The sequence below is a fragment of the Leptonotus elevatus genome, chromosome 7, assembly GCF_054856555.1.
Source record: "Leptonotus elevatus isolate MCC_2025b chromosome 7, RoL_Lele_1.0, whole genome shotgun sequence".
NCBI classification, from domain to species: domain Eukaryota; kingdom Metazoa; phylum Chordata; class Actinopteri; order Syngnathiformes; family Syngnathidae; genus Leptonotus; species Leptonotus elevatus.
Genome location: NC_141245.1, coordinates 13,366,153 through 13,384,248, shown reverse-complemented (window position 1 = coordinate 13,384,248; position 18,096 = coordinate 13,366,153). Strand labels below are relative to the sequence as shown.

The following is an 18,096-nucleotide window of genomic DNA, read 5'->3' as shown; positions in this document are numbered from 1 at the left end:
AAATTAGCTAATGATATTATTATCAGATGATTCTTTCAGATAAAATGAATATGTGAACACCAACCAGAAACTCTTTTTAGGCTTAGGCGAATCCGTCTTCAAATAATTCACTTAAATGAGGCCACCACTCCCCGCCTAAGACCCCCAAATCTCACTCAACTAACTTAAGTAAAAGTGAAGCAGCTTCAGAGAAGTAGTCAAGTAAAATATAGACACGTAAAAAAAAAATCAACATCAATACAGTTAAATAAGTATACTTTATTCTTTCCCACCACTCGTAATCAGAGCAGCCCGTCTGTAACCTGCCGGTCCGTAGTCGTGCTAGGCTAAAGCTAGTGGTGGCGGGGCGTCAACAGTTGCAGGAAGTAGCTGCAGAATCACCTCGGGTGCTAATGGCCATATGGAAGTGTTAATATGAACTACTTGTAAGTCTAGCACAGGCTCACGTGTCTGTGTATGGCTTTAGCATGACCTAGCACCGGGTGCTAAAATTACAGGATAGTTGTGCTGAAGTGATGCAGGTGTCATGGGGATTTCCAACTCTTTCTATCTACAGCCGGGGAGTGGAATTAAATACGATGCGAGAACATTTGAGAAGTCCCTTCCCACAAAGAAAGGAAGAAAAAAAAAAAACGGTTACTGCCTCAATAGATGGTATAATATTGTTTGATCTATCGTATTATATTTTTCATAAGGAGAACTAGAGGTGGCAAAAGTCGGAGTACTTTGTCACCTCTGCTTTTAATAAGCTCTCTCCTAAAGTAGTACAGATATTGAAGAAAAAAGTAGATATGATTAAAAAACAAAAACAACATTGCTCTTCTTGTGGGAAATAATCATTTAGTTAAAACGATGATGTGGAAATGTACAGCTTGCTTGCTCTCCCCCTTCATGAATCATCTCAATTAGAGGTGTGAATGATTGTCCATATGTACACTTTAATTGGCTGATGATCAAATTAGAGAAATTAGAAGGACGGATATTCCATCAAACACATGAAAAAGTCATCAACATATAAAGTTCTTACCATTTAATAATAACACGTTAGTTATTAAGAAGCCCTTGCATGTATCCCCAACTCAATGTAGTTTACATACATTTTGTTCTTCTAGCAAAAAAAATATATTAAAAAAATCACATTTCAGCTCTCTGAGTCCATGACAAATGTCTCAAAGTTTGGCTGGAGCTCTGACACCAGCGCCTCCACTAAGTCCTCTATGGTGGGCCGCCTTTGAAGCATACCTGTGACACAAAAACATACAAAAGAGTTTTAATACATGAGTTTTTGGACATCGAATTATGACTCCTTTCATACGTGGGCCTTCGCTCACTATTTCAATTTTCAATCTGTCGTCCTTTCTTGCTCATTGGCTTCTCATAAAGTAAATAAAGTAGGTATGAACCCCTCCCATGATGGGAAAATGCTGACATCTCCTGACGCCTTCTAGCTGGCTCTGTTTATGGAATCGGAAAGTTGATTGGTTCAGATTTGTAAAAAAACAACAACACACATTTCAATTGGGTCTATTTGGGATCGTCCTGGTTTAGAGATTCTAGGAAGTTTCCATTGATATGGCAAACAAGAAGAAGTTGACATCTGATTGTACAAAAAAAAAACAACACAAATGCCAGGAAGCTGCGTAGCCAAGACATGCAATGAAATGAAGAAAAAAAAAATGCTGAGAATAAATGTATGCAATTTCATAGAAGTTTTAAATGCAGGTCAGTGCTTTTGGCTTTGAAGGCCCTCAGTGCACATCACTGCTAGAAAGGAGAAGAAAAAAAACCGTCACCAATTGCCCAGTGCAGTCGCCACTTACTTTTTACTCATGTGAATTCAAGGATTTAATAACGCATTGAGGCATTTATATCTTATTTTTGAAACCTTATCAAATAGATGCGTACCAACAGTCCGCAGTTTACGATGGCTGCTGATATGCTTTCTTCCAAAACAAAAAGTCCATAGCAAACAAGTGAATTCAAAACACGTGATCATGAGACAGTTGACTGTTATAACACGACAGAGTAAACACGAGTACGGTGTGTGTTTTGTACATTTGTAGGTGAGCTCATGCGTGGAAGACCCCCCCCCCCCCCCGACCCTTGCTGGCTTTGCACTTCAGTAGGACGCTCGCTTTGAAGTCGCTTCGTTTCCCCCCTGTGGACCTGCCAATGTAAATAGACGCGCTAACCGCACCGACTCCCTGACTGGGTTTCCTGCATGGGTCACACACACACACCCACATCTGCTCAGGCGCGCATGACTGGAGATGCAAAAAGGTTCACACGGTGAACACACACACACACACACACACACACACACACACACACACACACACACACACACACACACACACACACACACACACACACACACACACACACACACACACACACACACACACACACACACACATGTACATACACAAGAGTGTTTCACAGAAGCTGAAACTGGTTTACGGCGCGCAACGGCGAGAAACACTGGTCTACTCTTACGGGGCCACCACGCCACCCTGCCCTCTGGCTACAAGATGATACACAACGTCGGGGTCCCTGAACCACCATGACCACATGAGCCCCGCTCCCAGGGGAACATCCACCCTCCCCCAAGGCAGCCACATGAAAAGCATCAATTCCCACTATCAATGGCCACAAATGACCTCCTTTGAAAAGGAAGAAGGGCTTTTATTCCAACTGGTGATTTCCAGCCATCCATTTTCTTTAGTCTTTGTACTCATTAGACGCGGTAAACCCTGGTCTGGTCATCAGCCAATTGCGGCGCACATACACTTCGGGAAAAAAAGATTGGCTTTTGGGTGAAATTTCAGGAAGAACCTAAAATACACAATACCCTTAAAGGGCATTTTAAGTACATGTGCAACTGTTCGAGGTCACTGCTCTAGCAGGGAACCAAACGGCAAAATTGGCAACCGGTGTTCGATCCATGAATCAACCAATACATTTCCAAGGATGTTCCCCCCTTCTATGACTTTCTGAAACTCATGATGTCAAAACGCGAGCCGCATTCACAAAAGTGAAAACACTGCACATTTTTAAATAAGCATCGTACCTAAGTCTTTTCTTTCTTTCCAGAAAACACTTAACCGATATTATATTTATTAGTGCTTTCATTTCAGGGGTTCGAATTGAAGGATCTGATAACTAAGGATGTAGCCGATTTTAGCATAGGTGGCTAGCATCCTAAGACGTTTAAGGCACAAAAATATTTGTTGTCAAATTATGAATGAGGTCATTATTTTTAAGAGACTTTGTAAAACTAACGAGTGACACCAAGTAGGCAAAATGGCTAACTTGATCAAATGTTGACATTTTCACTGATAGGTGTACATTTGTTTGTGTTTAGGCCAGCAGAGAAGGCCTTGCAGACGGTGACCACCCACCACTACTGTATAAGTTAACTGTGAGGTAAATTTCATTCAATTACATTACACCGATTTTAAGATGAGCATTAAAAAAAAATGTCTGATCCAGCTCTTGGACTGGATCTGAGACTCGGCATTCAATAAACAAGCTCCTTGGAGAGAAACAGAATGCCAAGATAACCTCGGAGCCATAACAACACTCAGCAGGATCTGATTGAATTGTTGAGGGGAAAACAAGGGGGTGTGGAAGCCAACAGACAAAACAAGAGAACAATCCGCTCAATGTAAGGGTGATGGTTGAGCAATATGGAGCCTAAAAATTGACCACACACAAGCTGCCTCAAACCGATGCATGCACGACAAATATTTTGAACTGTCACAGAGCCGCAAATGCCAAAATTCCTTATCACCGCTGAGCAAAGCTGAAGGAGAACTGAGCTCGCTCCTGCTAAAAGCGAGCGGAGGATATTTTAAATGAAGTTTTACGAGCACGCGCACTGGATGTCTTGTTTATTTACTTAAAAGGGTGGTGGGAGATGGGTATCGAGTCCAGTGACGACCTATGCGGCCGCTTAACAGCTCTGAGCCCGTCATAATGAGCGCTCTGGGGACAAAAAAAAAAAAAGAGCTGAAGGTCCACTTGGAAACTGCTTGCAAATATCTTAGATACTGCCAAAACAGTTTGGCCACTGGGAGGAAACTTTCTGAGGAGCTCGGTTCTCCAGTAAACATGAATAAAAGTGAGTGCAGACCTCCGCCAAGGCAAAAATGTTTTTTTTTTTTTTTTAATGTAGAGCCGAGCGCAGTATTTGTTTGTGGCTCTGAGCACAATATGCCAAGTAGTAGATTTTGCAATCAGATAAGAACGAGCAATAAGTCAGGGCACCGTAGTATCATAATTACCTCTTGCCTTTGCAGTTGGTAGAGGTAATACATTTGTGTGTCACAACACAAATAAACAAGGCCGTCACTGCTGTACATTATGAAAATTGTATCCAGCCAATCTGAATGCTTGGCTGAACCTGGCTATGGATCCCAGTCCTCTGGGCTTGGCCGTGTTTCTGCCTCTTTCATAACTTTAATTGGCCTCGCAGCTTGGAGGGGAAACCGTATGCTCTCATACATTTAAAATGTGTGCAAAGCTCAGCATGCAGTAACTTGAGTTGCGGCCTCGAAGCCTCTGGAGCTTTATGTACGGTACTATGAACAAAATGGAGATGGCAAAGCAGCGGAACAAAGTTCGATGAAGCACATTTGTGGCTGCTTCAAATAGCTGTTTTGAGTTGCCTGCCCTGTGACTATTTGAAACGTGTCGAGAGGCAAGACATTACACCTCAGTCCAACCTGCAGGCAAATGATGGGCTCACAGACTCCGTAATTACACCTTTGAAGTTTGATACCATTTCTTAAAACCACACTTAGGAGGCCCGGAAAGTGAAGCGAGACATTGGTTAATGGTGCACACACAGCCAGGAGGCTTCCTTAGCTGACTAAGCACCTCCAAACACACCCTTGTCCATCAGACTATTGAGGAAGGGTTCTAATAGAGGCAGTAAAAAAAAACTCTTATTTTAATCACCAGGAGCCACAAAAACCTTTTAACATGATTAGGTAACATCAATTATTGCTACTAATTATTTTCACAGCACAAAAACAAAATTGTGTTTATATCCTTTTACTCATGAGATCAAGTTTTTAGAACTCACTGGTCAAAGCTATGGGAATGTTCCAGGCCATAAAGGCAGACTCTGTAGCCACCAAAAAATAAATAAATTCAGCCGCTCGATCACCTCTTTTCTTCCTCTTCACCCCCTCCCACTCTTTCTCCATGCTTCTCTGCAGGTTTTAATTTCAATACTGTCTCTTGTAGAAAACAGCCAACAGCATACAGGACACGGAACCGTGTAGCCCTGGTGAGGCATTGATGGGCCGGCCCTATTCCATGGTATGCCCTCTCTGCCGCCTTGCTGAAGAGAAAGCTACATACCTCAATTTACAAGGACCTTTGTTTTTAAAGATTATATGGATCTGGATTGTGTATCCTTCTTCCAGTCTCCCAGTGACCTTCGTTTTTGTCTCAAAGAGTTACTTTGTCACTCTCCCATAGAAAACTCTTTACACCGGAAATGAACCTTAGCATTACTGTAGCGTGAACAACAAAATATTTACATACAAAATATGACAAATGATGCACAGAATGAAAGTCAGACGCAAATGAATTGCTGCTGCTAATACCTCACTACAGACATTGAACTACTAAGAAAGATAACCACAGGGTTTGATAAGAGCTCCCTGGAAAAAAAAAAAATGCAGCTCAAATGGCAGTGCAAATAACAAGAATCGGATCAGGAGTCGGCCGCCATTTTAGAGGCAAAGGGTGGTCTGGTTGCAGCTCGAAGTGGGCCACAATGTTGGAGGAGGGAGGAGGAAAACCTTGTGGAAAAGATTTAAAGTAAAACTCCCAATCATCTGCTGATGTTTCTGTTCTTAATTCCCTACTCTCCTTGGCATGTCTTGTCCTGACACGCCACAGCCAGAGGACATTAGGAACAAGCCATTCACACTGACATGGGGGGAAAAAAACAGTAACTGTAAATGCTGTAATGTGTATGCCCAACAAGTAGACTGCAATGGCTATTTATACAGAGAAAATAATAATAATAATAATAATAATTTAAAAAAAGGTCATGGACTAAATTATTTGCTGACCTTTGTTTACATCTAAGTTACTTCTTACTATAAAGTGGAAGGATAAAATCATGCAATCAAACGCATTTTGGAAATTGGGCGTGGTTGTTCTTAGTGCTACTCAACTTCTTGAATGTCCAACAGAGACACGCCAAAATGCTGCAGGGTGTTTGTCACTGTATAGCTGGAAGATTCTCACACAAGCAAAACAAATTAAAAAATCTTCCTCTTAAAAAAAAAAAGTGGTGAAGTGACTTAACTGCGTAGCACTGGAATTACCAGCTGTGATTAGTAAGTGGTTGTCACAGTGGTGACTGAAGACTTAAGTGGCATTTATCATCACCAATTGCGAACTGACAAAACCACCTGTAAACTAAGATTGCAAAGTGTGAACAACTACAAAATACAGAGCACAGCATGCCAAAACATACCCGCAGCATCTGTAAATGTCTCAAACAAATGTCTAACAGTCGTGCGGCTTAAACTGATAAACACACACAATACCTACAGAATCTTCCATCAGAATGATTTCATTGAACTTCCATAAAAAAAAAAACGTTTTCCTCACTACTACATCAACTTTCATAACAAAAACATAGTAATAATAGGCCAAACGAAATTGGCATAGACTATTCGTTGTATGGTACGCTCTCAGTGCATTCGTTTTAGTCAAATGTTTTGTCTTGTAATCAGTCAGTTGGCCTATTGAAAGGGTAGTAGTCACCTTTCAGTGACGCAGTGTTTGCCACACTAAACATGGACCAAAGGAAGCAAAGGACAGGGTTTTCTCAGGAGATTGGAAAGAAAATGATAGACAAGCACGTTAAAAGGTAAAGACTATATGACCATCTCAAAAGTATTTTGAAGTTTGAAGACACCTGTAAGGCTAATCAGAAGACCAAGACGTCTTGGCAGGGGTGGGCAACTCATTTTGCAAAGGGGCGGGGCCACACGTGAAACTGGAATGCTTGCTGAGGGCCAAGCCAACATGTTACATGTTCATTTAATTTCATTGGGAAGGTGGTCACATCTGAGACTGAGTGTTTTACCTTCCACCATCAACATGGGCTCCTTGGCTCCTCCATGAGCTAGCATCTCTCGACGGTATCGCTCACCCATGTCCCTGACAGACACGTGAGAGAGGCGATGAGGCTTTAGTCTTCACTGAAGTGGCGTTTTGATGCAAAAGCCGTCATCTCACCTGTTTAAAGGATCCTGAAGGAAACACTGCTTCCACACCATGGAGGCCACAGCTCGGGACATGAGGTAAGAATAGTATTTGGCTCCATAACCAATGAGATGGCTAAATCTCAGCTGCCACGCCTGTGAAGAATAGACGTAACAACTAAGTAAAAGGACATTTTGATGGGATGCAAAACAAAATGCGCGAGAAGCATGACTGACGAGACATAAACCACTCAGTCTGTGATTGAGTCAAAGTGTAGATGTCATTCTCATCTCTTAGAGCTGTTTCCACTGTCTTTATTGCCATCATTATATTGTTCACTTTTCCTCCAACGAAACTCTGACAAACCATCAAAACACAAGGAGGGGGCTCCCATTTCAAAGGACAAAACATGGAAATTCCAAAACAGTAAAAGGGTTCCTCTCATCTGTCCCGTGTGCAGTTGCCTCGGGGTTCTTCTCCTCAAACGTCTTATGGTCTCGACTAACTGTTGGAACTACTGGGGAATTTATACAATGATAACGTGGCTTTAATGCTGTGTGTCCTTGCGCACTCAAGCAAAGAATCACATATTAGCATAAACTCTTGTCTGCTGCTGTTTAACCGAAGAGCTGACCATGTGGTCCGTGTTACTCACAGCTGATCTTCCCTTTCCCTCACACAGCCAGCAACCGATAGCGCCACTCTGTAAGCTACACACATGCTGGCCAGAATGTTTAGAATCTGTCTCGCTATAACCCATTAGCCACTCTAATGTTTACTTGCCTGAGGTTACCATTCCTGCGCGCAGCTACGATGATGGGTGGATTTAAGTTTCAGACACAAGCGTAGGTCAAGTCGTGTGTGTGATTGGAGGTTCCAAAATCTGCTTTCACTTTCCCAGCTAGTCAATCACAGGTACATGGATACCATGGTGATGTATCGCTGTATTGTGAAATGGTTGGCATCATCCTTGATAACACATTATGACAGTATTCTTTCTATAATGTACAGCAAATCCCATCTCTAGTCAAAACGTATTTATAGAATAAAGGATTAAGTTGCAAGTCATTTATTGAGTGTTTTTTCCACTTTGATTACGTTCCTCCTGGTCTCTGCTTGTGTGTTGCAACGACACCCTCTACTCCAAGTTTTTAGAATACATCAAAGCGGCTTATATTATAGCCTAACTACGTAGATAGAGGCCCACCATTTTGGCCAGCTACAAACCACACTGTTCCCATCCTTGAGCGAGTGAAACACCACAATTGCGCTGTGCAACTCAAAATGGGAAAACAATCCTGCTGCGGTTGGCCGAGGTGAACGTCTGCTAGACCTTTCAGTGCAATTTGAAAAGAGGGAAACATATCACTATATTAAAAACACTATATGTGGAGATAACATCTGGGGAAAAAAGTGAGACACGAGCTGAAGCGTGGGTGAAGAAATACTGACCAGACACTGAAATACAGGCATAGAGCAGCAACGTAATCTCTTTTCATGATGCACGTAATTATAACCCAGAACAAACGCACAATGAAGGCCATTCCCTGTCTCCAATACGAACTTTGTTTTTGATTCTCTTCTCCCTTCTGGCCTCTTCTCCTAGCTCACAGCTGTAAACGTGGGAGGAAATGCTGAGCTCTTTTTTTTTTTCCATTAAAGGAACAAGAAGAGTTTCGAATATTTCCTCAAGGGAGAGCTCATTCAAAAAAGACCTGCTTTGTGGTTTTACCGGATCTTCAAAAAAATGGCTATGGCTTTAATCTTTTGAACTGTGCTGGGATCAAATAAGACGACATCAAAAGGCCGCACTATGACTCCTCAATATAGTTTGTTGCGTGACACTGCAGCACAAATACACTACTTTGACAAAAGTATTGGGTCACTTGGCCAATTACACCTACATAAAGTCTCTTTGATAATTTTTTTCTACGGAATTGTCCAGGACATCTAGAATTTGCACCAAACACCTTATTGAGAGATTGAAACGTACTGTATTGGGTGTGTAAGGCAAACCGTAGAACTTCTGCTGCATCTCTTGCAGTATTTCAGTGGTGGAATGATTTTGGGGTTTACCGTGGTAAATCTGGTCCAGCGCAGCATAGAAAATCTGCACAGAGACAACAAAAACGTCATTGATTAAACATGTTTAACATTAAAACAAGAAATAATGCTGAATTATGAAGTACAGTATATTGATCGTCTGTTAACAATCCCACAGTGCATTGTGCAGCAGATGAAGCTGCAGAAAAATGAGACGTTAAAAATATATTCTCTGCCAGTTTGTAAGGTGGCTTCGCCTAGGTTTGTGTGTTTGGTATTACCTGCAACCGGGTGTCTGCGGCACCGCACACCTTCTTGGACTCACACAGTCGAGTCACCATACTCTCAGGCAGAGGCTGACAACACATTGAAACAGTTCATCCTCTATTGAAAGCATACCGTAAGTCTACATATATATTTCTTAAAACTTTTGAGATCTTGTTCCTCGTGCATACGTTTCAAGTGTACCTGTCCAGTTTCATAATGACGTGCAAACTGGCTGACGACTCGATAGTCGGCGGCAAAGTACTCCATGAGGATGGAGGGCACTTCTGCGAAATCTGTTGCACATCTAGTTCCTGGAGGATCAGAAATAGAGTTAGGGGAAAGGTCCAAAACGTCATTCATAACATAATACAAGTGCAGAGCTGTATCCAAAATGGTGCCTTTACAAAGTGATCCGTTTTGCTTGCTGCTCTCAAGGGACCATAGAATCATGTAGTGTGCACATCTGCAAAGTTTAACACCCATGGACTTACCTACTTGTGGAGTTTTTTGTAAATATATATTTTATTTTTTCAATATTTTTTTTAACTCTATTTTTTCATCAACATTTTTTGACGATTTTTTTTATTAGTTAACTTTTTTTTTTTCCTTCTTCCTTCCAATACATTTCAATGGGCATCAATTACACAGTTTTTTTTTTGCTACTCAGGGTTCGGTCCGGTCCCCATCACTGTACACTGTAATCAACACTAACAATTGAAAAAAAACATTCTTAATCAATACCTGTTAGTCAAAACTTTTAAAATTAGAAATCCTTCCTCCAAATTTTTTATCCTGTTGGATTGTGCAGGGTTTTCTAATGCTGCGGCCGCACATAATTAACCTTGCTCTGCAAGCTGAATTCTGGCGGTATTTGTGATTTCACAAATTCCGGAAAATACATCTTGTACTGAGCCCGTTGATTTCCACCGATCGGTTCGGACCAATCCCAGAGCGACATTGTGTTTGGGGGCGGGATATGCAAATGTGACAAAACCAGGAAGCGCAGACACCGTGGGAAACAAACTAATCTAACATGGACGAATGGACGCTGCAATTAATTCTTAATAATTACATTTTTAACTGGTAAAGATGTTCATGCCCCCCCCCCCCAAAAAAAAATAGAGACAGAAGACAACGTTTTCATATGTTGCCGTAGTCAAAACAAACGTGAACAAGATGCCACATCGTCAGATCAGATCGAAGTTTAATTGTACAGAATGTCCCGCCTTTCCAAAGCAAATCACCGTGGAGAAGTCCCAGATTGATATTGTGGAGAACTCTCGTGAGTAAATCACAATTATCAATGTGGCTATTGCCAGGTTAGCGCATAATGTAAAAGCTTTAAAATAAGGCTTTAACTTTACACCTGCTGAGCTCACCTGTAACATGCTGGTAACGAGTGCGACCCAGCATTGAATGCATGGCATGACCCATCTCGTGGAAAAGGTTCTCCATCATCCCTGGGGATAGCAGGGTGGGGGCACTTCTGGTAGGGTGGGGCAGGCTCAGCATCAGAACTACGACAGGCAGCTGGTACTGACCCGTTTCCTGGCACCAGCGACCACCCCGTATTGTGAAGTGACAATCCTATGTGGGGGAGGAAGTATACGGGCAACCATGCTTATTGTTTTGTTATCTTTTTTGACAAAAGATGATTAGATTGTAGCAATTTGGATTCTGGGTTGAGAGGGATGCCTATGATCTTGATTCCACAAAATGCGAAACTACAATTCCTCCAACAAAAGTGAAAGTGCTTGTCCATTTGTTAGTTACCTATTTTCTCTGAAAGATATTAAGACTACCAATTGCATTCTGGAGTGGATGCAAGGGTTCCATTGTGTTCTAGTGTGATGGAGGTAATGACAGTACGGTCAAGAAGTAGAAGAAACAAAAAAGACCGAGTGTGTATGTGCGTATGCTCACTTGATGAGGTTTGTCTTGCCGGTGGAAAAAGTCACAGTAGATATATCCAAGCAACCCTTCTGTTTCATGAACCACAGCCTGGAAACGCGCACAAACACTTGCAGTTTATTCAAACATCAGGCAACAACATGCCATTAGCACACAAGACAACAGCATACCAATTTGCGCACGTCGTCGCTCCACACCTCTCCAGCGCTGGGGTGTTCAGACATGAGGGAGACACCGTAGAGCCGAGAGAAGAGAATGTTCAAACCCTCCATGCAGGCCCCCAGAGAAAAGTAGGGGCTGTAAAGACTGGGTTCGATGTTGTACCTGAACCAGAAATTCATATACAGTATGAACAGAATTTTGTGTGTGTTCTTGAAAATGGTCAGCTTTAAAACATTAGTAATGGATGAAAATAAGTAACAAAATCAACAAAAGGCAGCTCTTGAAGAAACCTTTCAAGTGGAGCCTGGACTTTCTTTCTCCTTCCAAATAGTCAGTCCAAAACCACACACAGGAGATGACCATATTTCCCCCCGTTAAAGAACGACACTGAGAATACTCAAACTACACCCATACTACACATAAAGAATTGGCAGTACTACTGTAATTAAATTTTATTTAGACTCAGTCTGATGTAATATTGCTGGTGAGAGCCGGAAGAAAACACAGGTTATTAAAATCAGAGGACTGTTAAAAAAAGAAAAAGAAAAAAAAAGAAAGATGGGGAAACAGATCTTAAAATATAATTAGGGCTGGTTAAAATTAAATTAAAATTCCCAAGCTTCTCGCCTACATCCATTAGCATCCCCTGCTTGAGAAATTACAATTGCCATGACAACTGACATGACAATGTTTCCTAACCTTTCAGCACGCAAGACTCCACTAAGGAAGGGGTGATCCCACGGCATGAGCTCCTGTGTCAAAACATCATGCGAGTTCTTTTAGATGACAAACATTTGAACTTGGAATAAGACTGCAACGCGAACAGAATGTCACCCACTGAATGCCGAGGGTTGAGTTTTTTCTTCATGTCACTCATCATCTGAAAGTCCTTTGCTGTTCTGTGACATTTGGAGGAAAAGTCCAAATTAGTGATGTAAATGACACCGTTTTTAATGTTCTAGTTGTGGTTTGCAGTGATGCGGAAGTGCAGAGCGCCATAGTGACAGCTGTTTCTGTAACAAAGATGTCTCTCTGATAGCTTCAAAGTAAATGACGCATTATTGTCTTTGTCAAGTCAAGAACGTTTAAGTACTCTTGTTTAGTGTTTGCGCTGATCATGAATTGTCTGTTGAGAATTTGTCAACAAGTGGACAAAACTCATCAATTACAGTTAAACAAAGATAAATTATACACATACAATGGACCCCCGTACACTTGCGGCTCGGTACTCGTGGATTCACCTATTCACAGATTTATTTATTTTTTAATAAAAAATAAAAATGTGTTTAGGTGGTGGCGAGAGCTAACCACTTTTTTGTGGAAATTGCTTATTGGTGGTTTATCAGAATTCCCCCCCCCCCAAGATTTCTGGGGGTTTAAAAAAAATATCTTTCAATGCACATAATAATGGGTGCCAATTATATACGGATTTTCGCTAGTCATGAATCTCTATTCCCTGTGAATAGTGGGGGTCCACTGTACATTACATAATAAATAATGATGAATTATATAAATATTATTCTCAAACTGTACCTGTCTGACAGCTTGTCAGTTAACAGCTGAAGAAACCTCATCACTGTTTCTGAGATATGCAAAAAAAAAAAGACGTACACAAAAACAATCACAATCATAACCAAAACCCTAAATACCTGTGCAGCTTGTAAGTGTAAAGACAGTTGCAAAGAATTACACATAACAGGGCCTCAGACAAACTCTTTTTTTTTTTTTTTTACTAGCACAGTGGCCTGATATTTTAGGGGTGCATGTAGAAAATGTAGGGGCACGAATTATAAATTCACTTGCAAAGTAAACATCACATTTTCAATCATTTTCACTATACAGCAGTACTAATAAATGGCTGCAAGTGCAGAGAAGAAGTTAGTAACAATTTAGGGCAGGGGTGGGCAAACTCGGTCCTCGAGGGCCAGAGTCCTGCATGTTTTTTGGGGGATTTTTCCCTTCTCCAACTCAGCTGATTCATATGATCAGCTCATCAGCAAGGTCTGCATTAGGCTGATGACGATCCTTGTGTTGGAAGAAGGAAACCTCCAAAACCTTGAGGACCGAGTTTGCCCACCCCTGATTTAGGGGTAGTCTGGAACGCTGCTTAATCCTTTTACGGGAAGGTTATTTCTATGCTCGCCTCATTTAAAATGTTGACTCTTCCTGCAGGCACAAACTAATTATCTTAAATCCTACTAACTGTACTGAGATATGACTGAACCTGGAGTTGCTGCCATCGTTCCCTTCAAGGCTCTGTGACCATAGGATTCGTATCCCACCAGTGTGGCCAGCTTGTATCTACATCTCAGGAGTTCCTCCAGACACTCCATCAGATCTGCGTTTGGATACAGGTAAATCCTGTAGGCGATTTCTCGTACCTACAAATGTGCAATAATGACAAGAGACATTCTTAAGACAAGTCTCAACACAAATAAATTACTTTCTCATTGGAAATACTGGATATTCAATTTTACAGCATGAATGGTTCTGAACACAATAAATTCCAAAGTATTTTATGATTGCTTGTCCATTGTTCTTGAAGGCTCTCCTTGAATGAGTTATGAAGCAAAGGCGCCACCTACTGAGCAATGACAGTAATGTTCTGCTCTTGATGCTATTGTTATGGTCACTCACCAAATCATCCGGAGAGTCAGCATGTAAACCACCAACTTCCACAAAACTTCCTGTGCTGGCAAAGAGCAAGTGGAGATGTTCGGGAATGGAAGATCTTGCGATCCTGTTGGGCATGTGAGAGCCAACCAGGAATTCATTGTTCAAATCCAAGAGCTTTACGTGGAGAGCAACTGCCTCTTTTCTCTGTAATGCGAAGGTAAAACAAAAGATGAACGTCTTTCATTTCTGTCTAGCGACAGACTGGATGACATCTCCACATGCAACAAGCCTCTCACCAGTTTCTCATCGAGATGAATTCCGCTGATTTCAAAGTCAAACAAGAATAACTCTGCAACTCTCCTGCAAAGACAGGGATACAAGATTATTATTTTTTAACTATGTAAACTACATTGGGGCAGGCACATTGTAAGAATAGAGAACAAATGTATCAATCATAATAAACACAACCGTAGTACAGTGGAACATCTAAGTTGCTGTTCCAAGGACACATTTTTGCCATCAAAAAACTTTTAACTGACATGAAATGTTTTAAGCCAAAATTAAACATTCCAAAAGAATAAGTGAAACAAGACCAGAGTTCAAAGGGCAAATGACGGTGCACCTTGTATCTGGGTCCAGCTGAGCCACAAGGTCCGGCCTGTCCAGCAAATTCTTCAAACTCTTGCATAACTCCACATTGGTGTTCAACCTGAAACATAATGAGAAGGATTTCATAGTCATCTCCCTGACTAGTGCTGATGGTATGAGATTGTGTGTTACTCTTTTACTTCTCCACGACTGTGCCAATCTCAATGCAGGTCTTTTCTGCAGCCTCGCGGTACACTGGATCGGGATGTGCCACTTTGACAAAATCCGCCTGGAAATGGAGGGACAGATTCACCTCACTTTTTATTCTGTACACAACAGTTCCGTATTTTTTCATTATGAATTTCCCTTGTGGATGAACAACGTATGTATCTATCAATCTATTTTGTTGGCTTCTTTAGTTCGCAGCGCGTCCAAGCTGACGTATGCAACACTAGCAACATTGATTCGAACAAAGAGGAGCTTAAAGTCTGTGTTGCCAATTTAAAGTTTCTAACCCCTTCAGTGTGTTTAATAAAAAAAAATATATACAACTCAACTAGCAACTTAAATTTGTATCTACCGTACTGAACATGGCCAAAGACGTGGTGCCAATTATATGTTATAAGAGCAGTGATTTCTTGAATTTTTGGAAACTTTTGACCCGAGTTATGTGTTTTCAAGAAACAAACATTTAGCAGAGGTCTCCTTGCATCCCTGTTACATATCTACATGAGAAAAGACCCTGAGAGCTGGAAGGATCGAGGAGTTAGTCTTCGACAAAAGACCATAATGCAGTTTGAAAGCTAATTTTATGATTTTTAATTGTTTAACCCGTTAAGATCGGGAGTGCGTGACCGCGCTTTTACCGTTAAAGCCGGGAGCGCATGACCGCGAATGAATCAGAACATACACGAGAGGGTGACGTGGGTCTCGTAGCATGTCCTGGAATTTTTTTCGAGCGTTTATGGTTGATGCAGATTCGCGGGAGTTATGAAATAAATGACGCGATTGACGACGGCGCGGGAGGTATTCGAATCAGTGTAACAAGTCGACAGTGACAAATTGTTAAGGAATATGTTTGTAGACAATGAGGATGTTGAAAATGTTGACAGCTTTGTAAGGGAATGGATCATGAATAATTACCACTCGATCCCTTGAGGTTATTACAACTGCGCTCCAATGTTGAAGGTAAATATATTTGGAGTTACATACCCGCAGATGCGACATTTGTTTTGAAAAATATATATTAAAGGTTTATAATAATAAACTTAGGTTTGTGTGAACGCCACAGGTGTAAACTTTGAAATGTTTTTGGAATTATGTTTCTTTCTGCTTCAGGAGATGAGATATTAATTATTTTTAATATTGTTTAACTTACAGGAAAACTTCAGGTCTTAAAAAAAATCCATCATTTCTGTTACCTTAGTGATGAAGAAAAAACTGTAAATGCATGCTAAAAGCTTGTTTGGTATTAAAAGTAATAAAGCAAATCCCATAAGACAATACAAAAAAATGAAATAAGTTTCTTCTTCTTTTTTTTTTTTTTTAAATAAGCGAATGAGGGGAAAAAATGACTGAAATCTGATTTTGGTCCAAAAGGTTATACCACTCGTGCCTGCCGAGAGTATACTTGGTGCTGAACTTACCAGGTCTGCCACTTTACAAAGACCATCAGAGAGCTGGTCAAAAGCTGTGATTGTCTCGACCCCTGGAGCAGAAGTACATGCTTTTTCAACCAGCAGCTGAGTGTTCTTTAGAGCTGTTTTTGTGGCCACCTGGAATCCAGCAGGGGAACTCAGCTCTGGTATGCCAAACAAACCCTACAATGACACATTGCAAGCATATAGATATGTTTCAAGCACTTGAACATGATCATATTAAAAGTGTAACTCATTCCTTCTTTTGTAAGTCAAAATTATTTCTAAACTCAGTCAGTTCATGTTATCTCATTCTGAACTAGAAATGATAATTCATGCTTGTCACCATATCTGGACTATTGCAATCTTCTCTTGCACCTGTACACTGGTACACATTCCACATTCTCGTAAGACTGGTTTTTAAGATTTGGCGGAAAATTTTCTAGTTATTTATTTGATTGGTGTGTTTGTTGGTGTACTATAAAATGTTGCGATTCTATATTTTATATGCAACATTTTAAACATGTGAAGCCTCTTTGTGAAAGGTGTTCACTTTATTTGCAACACAAATAAGTGCACGGTTCCCTAACGTGAACCATTACGAATAAAATAGAACCAAATGCGGAAATTGGTCTCTCTTAATAGGAAGGTAGCACAGAAATTCCCAATACAGTACTTTACTCACCACATTTTTCTCAAACACTTCCAGTCTCTTGTGGGGTTTGGCATTGAAAGCTGCCCCAACAGGTGACCATGTTGTGACATTCTTGCGAAAAGACGTCCACAAACCTCTATGTTTCACACAGTAAAGCAAACTTTTACTCGCCGACATTTTCGTCTACCCTGATGATGAGCTGATGTCCGTTACTGATGCTTCTTGTGCCCACTGAGACTGACAGAGGACATGCTAACCCTAGGTTTGTTGCTAGCTTGAGCTAAAAAAGTCAGGCGAATTCAGCGAAATCGTGTGACGTAAAGCATTATACCAAATAACAATCAATACACACTAAAATGTTGTAGTTAGTAGAAAAGGCAGCTTTTGTCACATGTCACACTCTCCGATAATTTACTGGAGGACACAACAAACAGACGACATACAGGTCTCCTGCTGTCGTTTTTTACCACGCGTTACAGCACGAATTTCCACGGGAAAAAACAAACAAACAAAAAACTACTAACACAAATATATTAAAATAGACGAATTAATATAAGATGTGCTGTGAACTGTAATGTTCATTCCAGTTAACGAAACATGATATATTTCATGCGCATAGTAACTAAATGTGTCGAAAGTGTGTCAAGAGAAAACACGATGTCGTCAAACCTATGCGACGATTGCTGTTTCCTTTTTTCTTTTTAGTAAACGTAAATAAGCCTTTAAAAAGGATCCCTGAAATATACAGTAAAATAGCTGCGGTTTAAATTTGACATTTTACAACAGAAATTGTATAATTGATGCCAAGACTACGTATTTAGGAGTCTTAGTTTTTATAATTTAACATCAGACACGCAAACATTTAATTTGTTAGCGAAGCATACCGTACATTATCGCTGCGCCTAATAGATGTGATTTGGAATTTAGCTGTTAACTGAGTTTGCATGTTCTCCCTATGCTTGTATGGATTTTCGTTGG

The 18,096-nt window shown here is 40.8% G+C and overlaps 1 protein-coding gene across 2 annotated transcripts; it reads right to left on the bottom strand.

Moving 5' to 3' along the window:
• Positions 1–259: 259 nt before the first annotated feature.
• Positions 260–17,779, bottom strand: LOC147171014 (mitochondrial intermediate peptidase-like). Of its 2 annotated transcripts, XM_086081359.1 has the most exons (19): positions 17,149–17,779; positions 16,473–16,646; positions 15,027–15,115; positions 14,861–14,947; positions 14,535–14,598; positions 14,260–14,442; positions 13,847–14,003; positions 13,156–13,204; positions 12,461–12,521; positions 12,322–12,374; positions 11,631–11,784; positions 11,473–11,550; positions 10,929–11,136; positions 9,751–9,860; positions 9,564–9,638; positions 9,233–9,349; positions 7,273–7,394; positions 7,121–7,194; positions 261–1,242 (listed from the first exon to the last, which is right to left on the bottom strand). In XM_086081359.1, exons 1-19 carry the CDS (start codon positions 17,293–17,295, stop codon positions 1,142–1,144), a joined length of 2,103 nt encoding a protein of 700 aa, XP_085937485.1. In that variant the 5' UTR covers positions 17,296–17,779; the 3' UTR covers positions 261–1,141. The 2 variants fall into 2 exon arrangements, with proteins under 2 accessions (XP_085937486.1, XP_085937485.1); XM_086081360.1 differs by lacking the exons at positions 12,322–12,374; positions 12,461–12,521 and having other exon boundaries at positions 260–1,242.
• Positions 17,780–18,096: the final 317 nt, after the last annotated feature.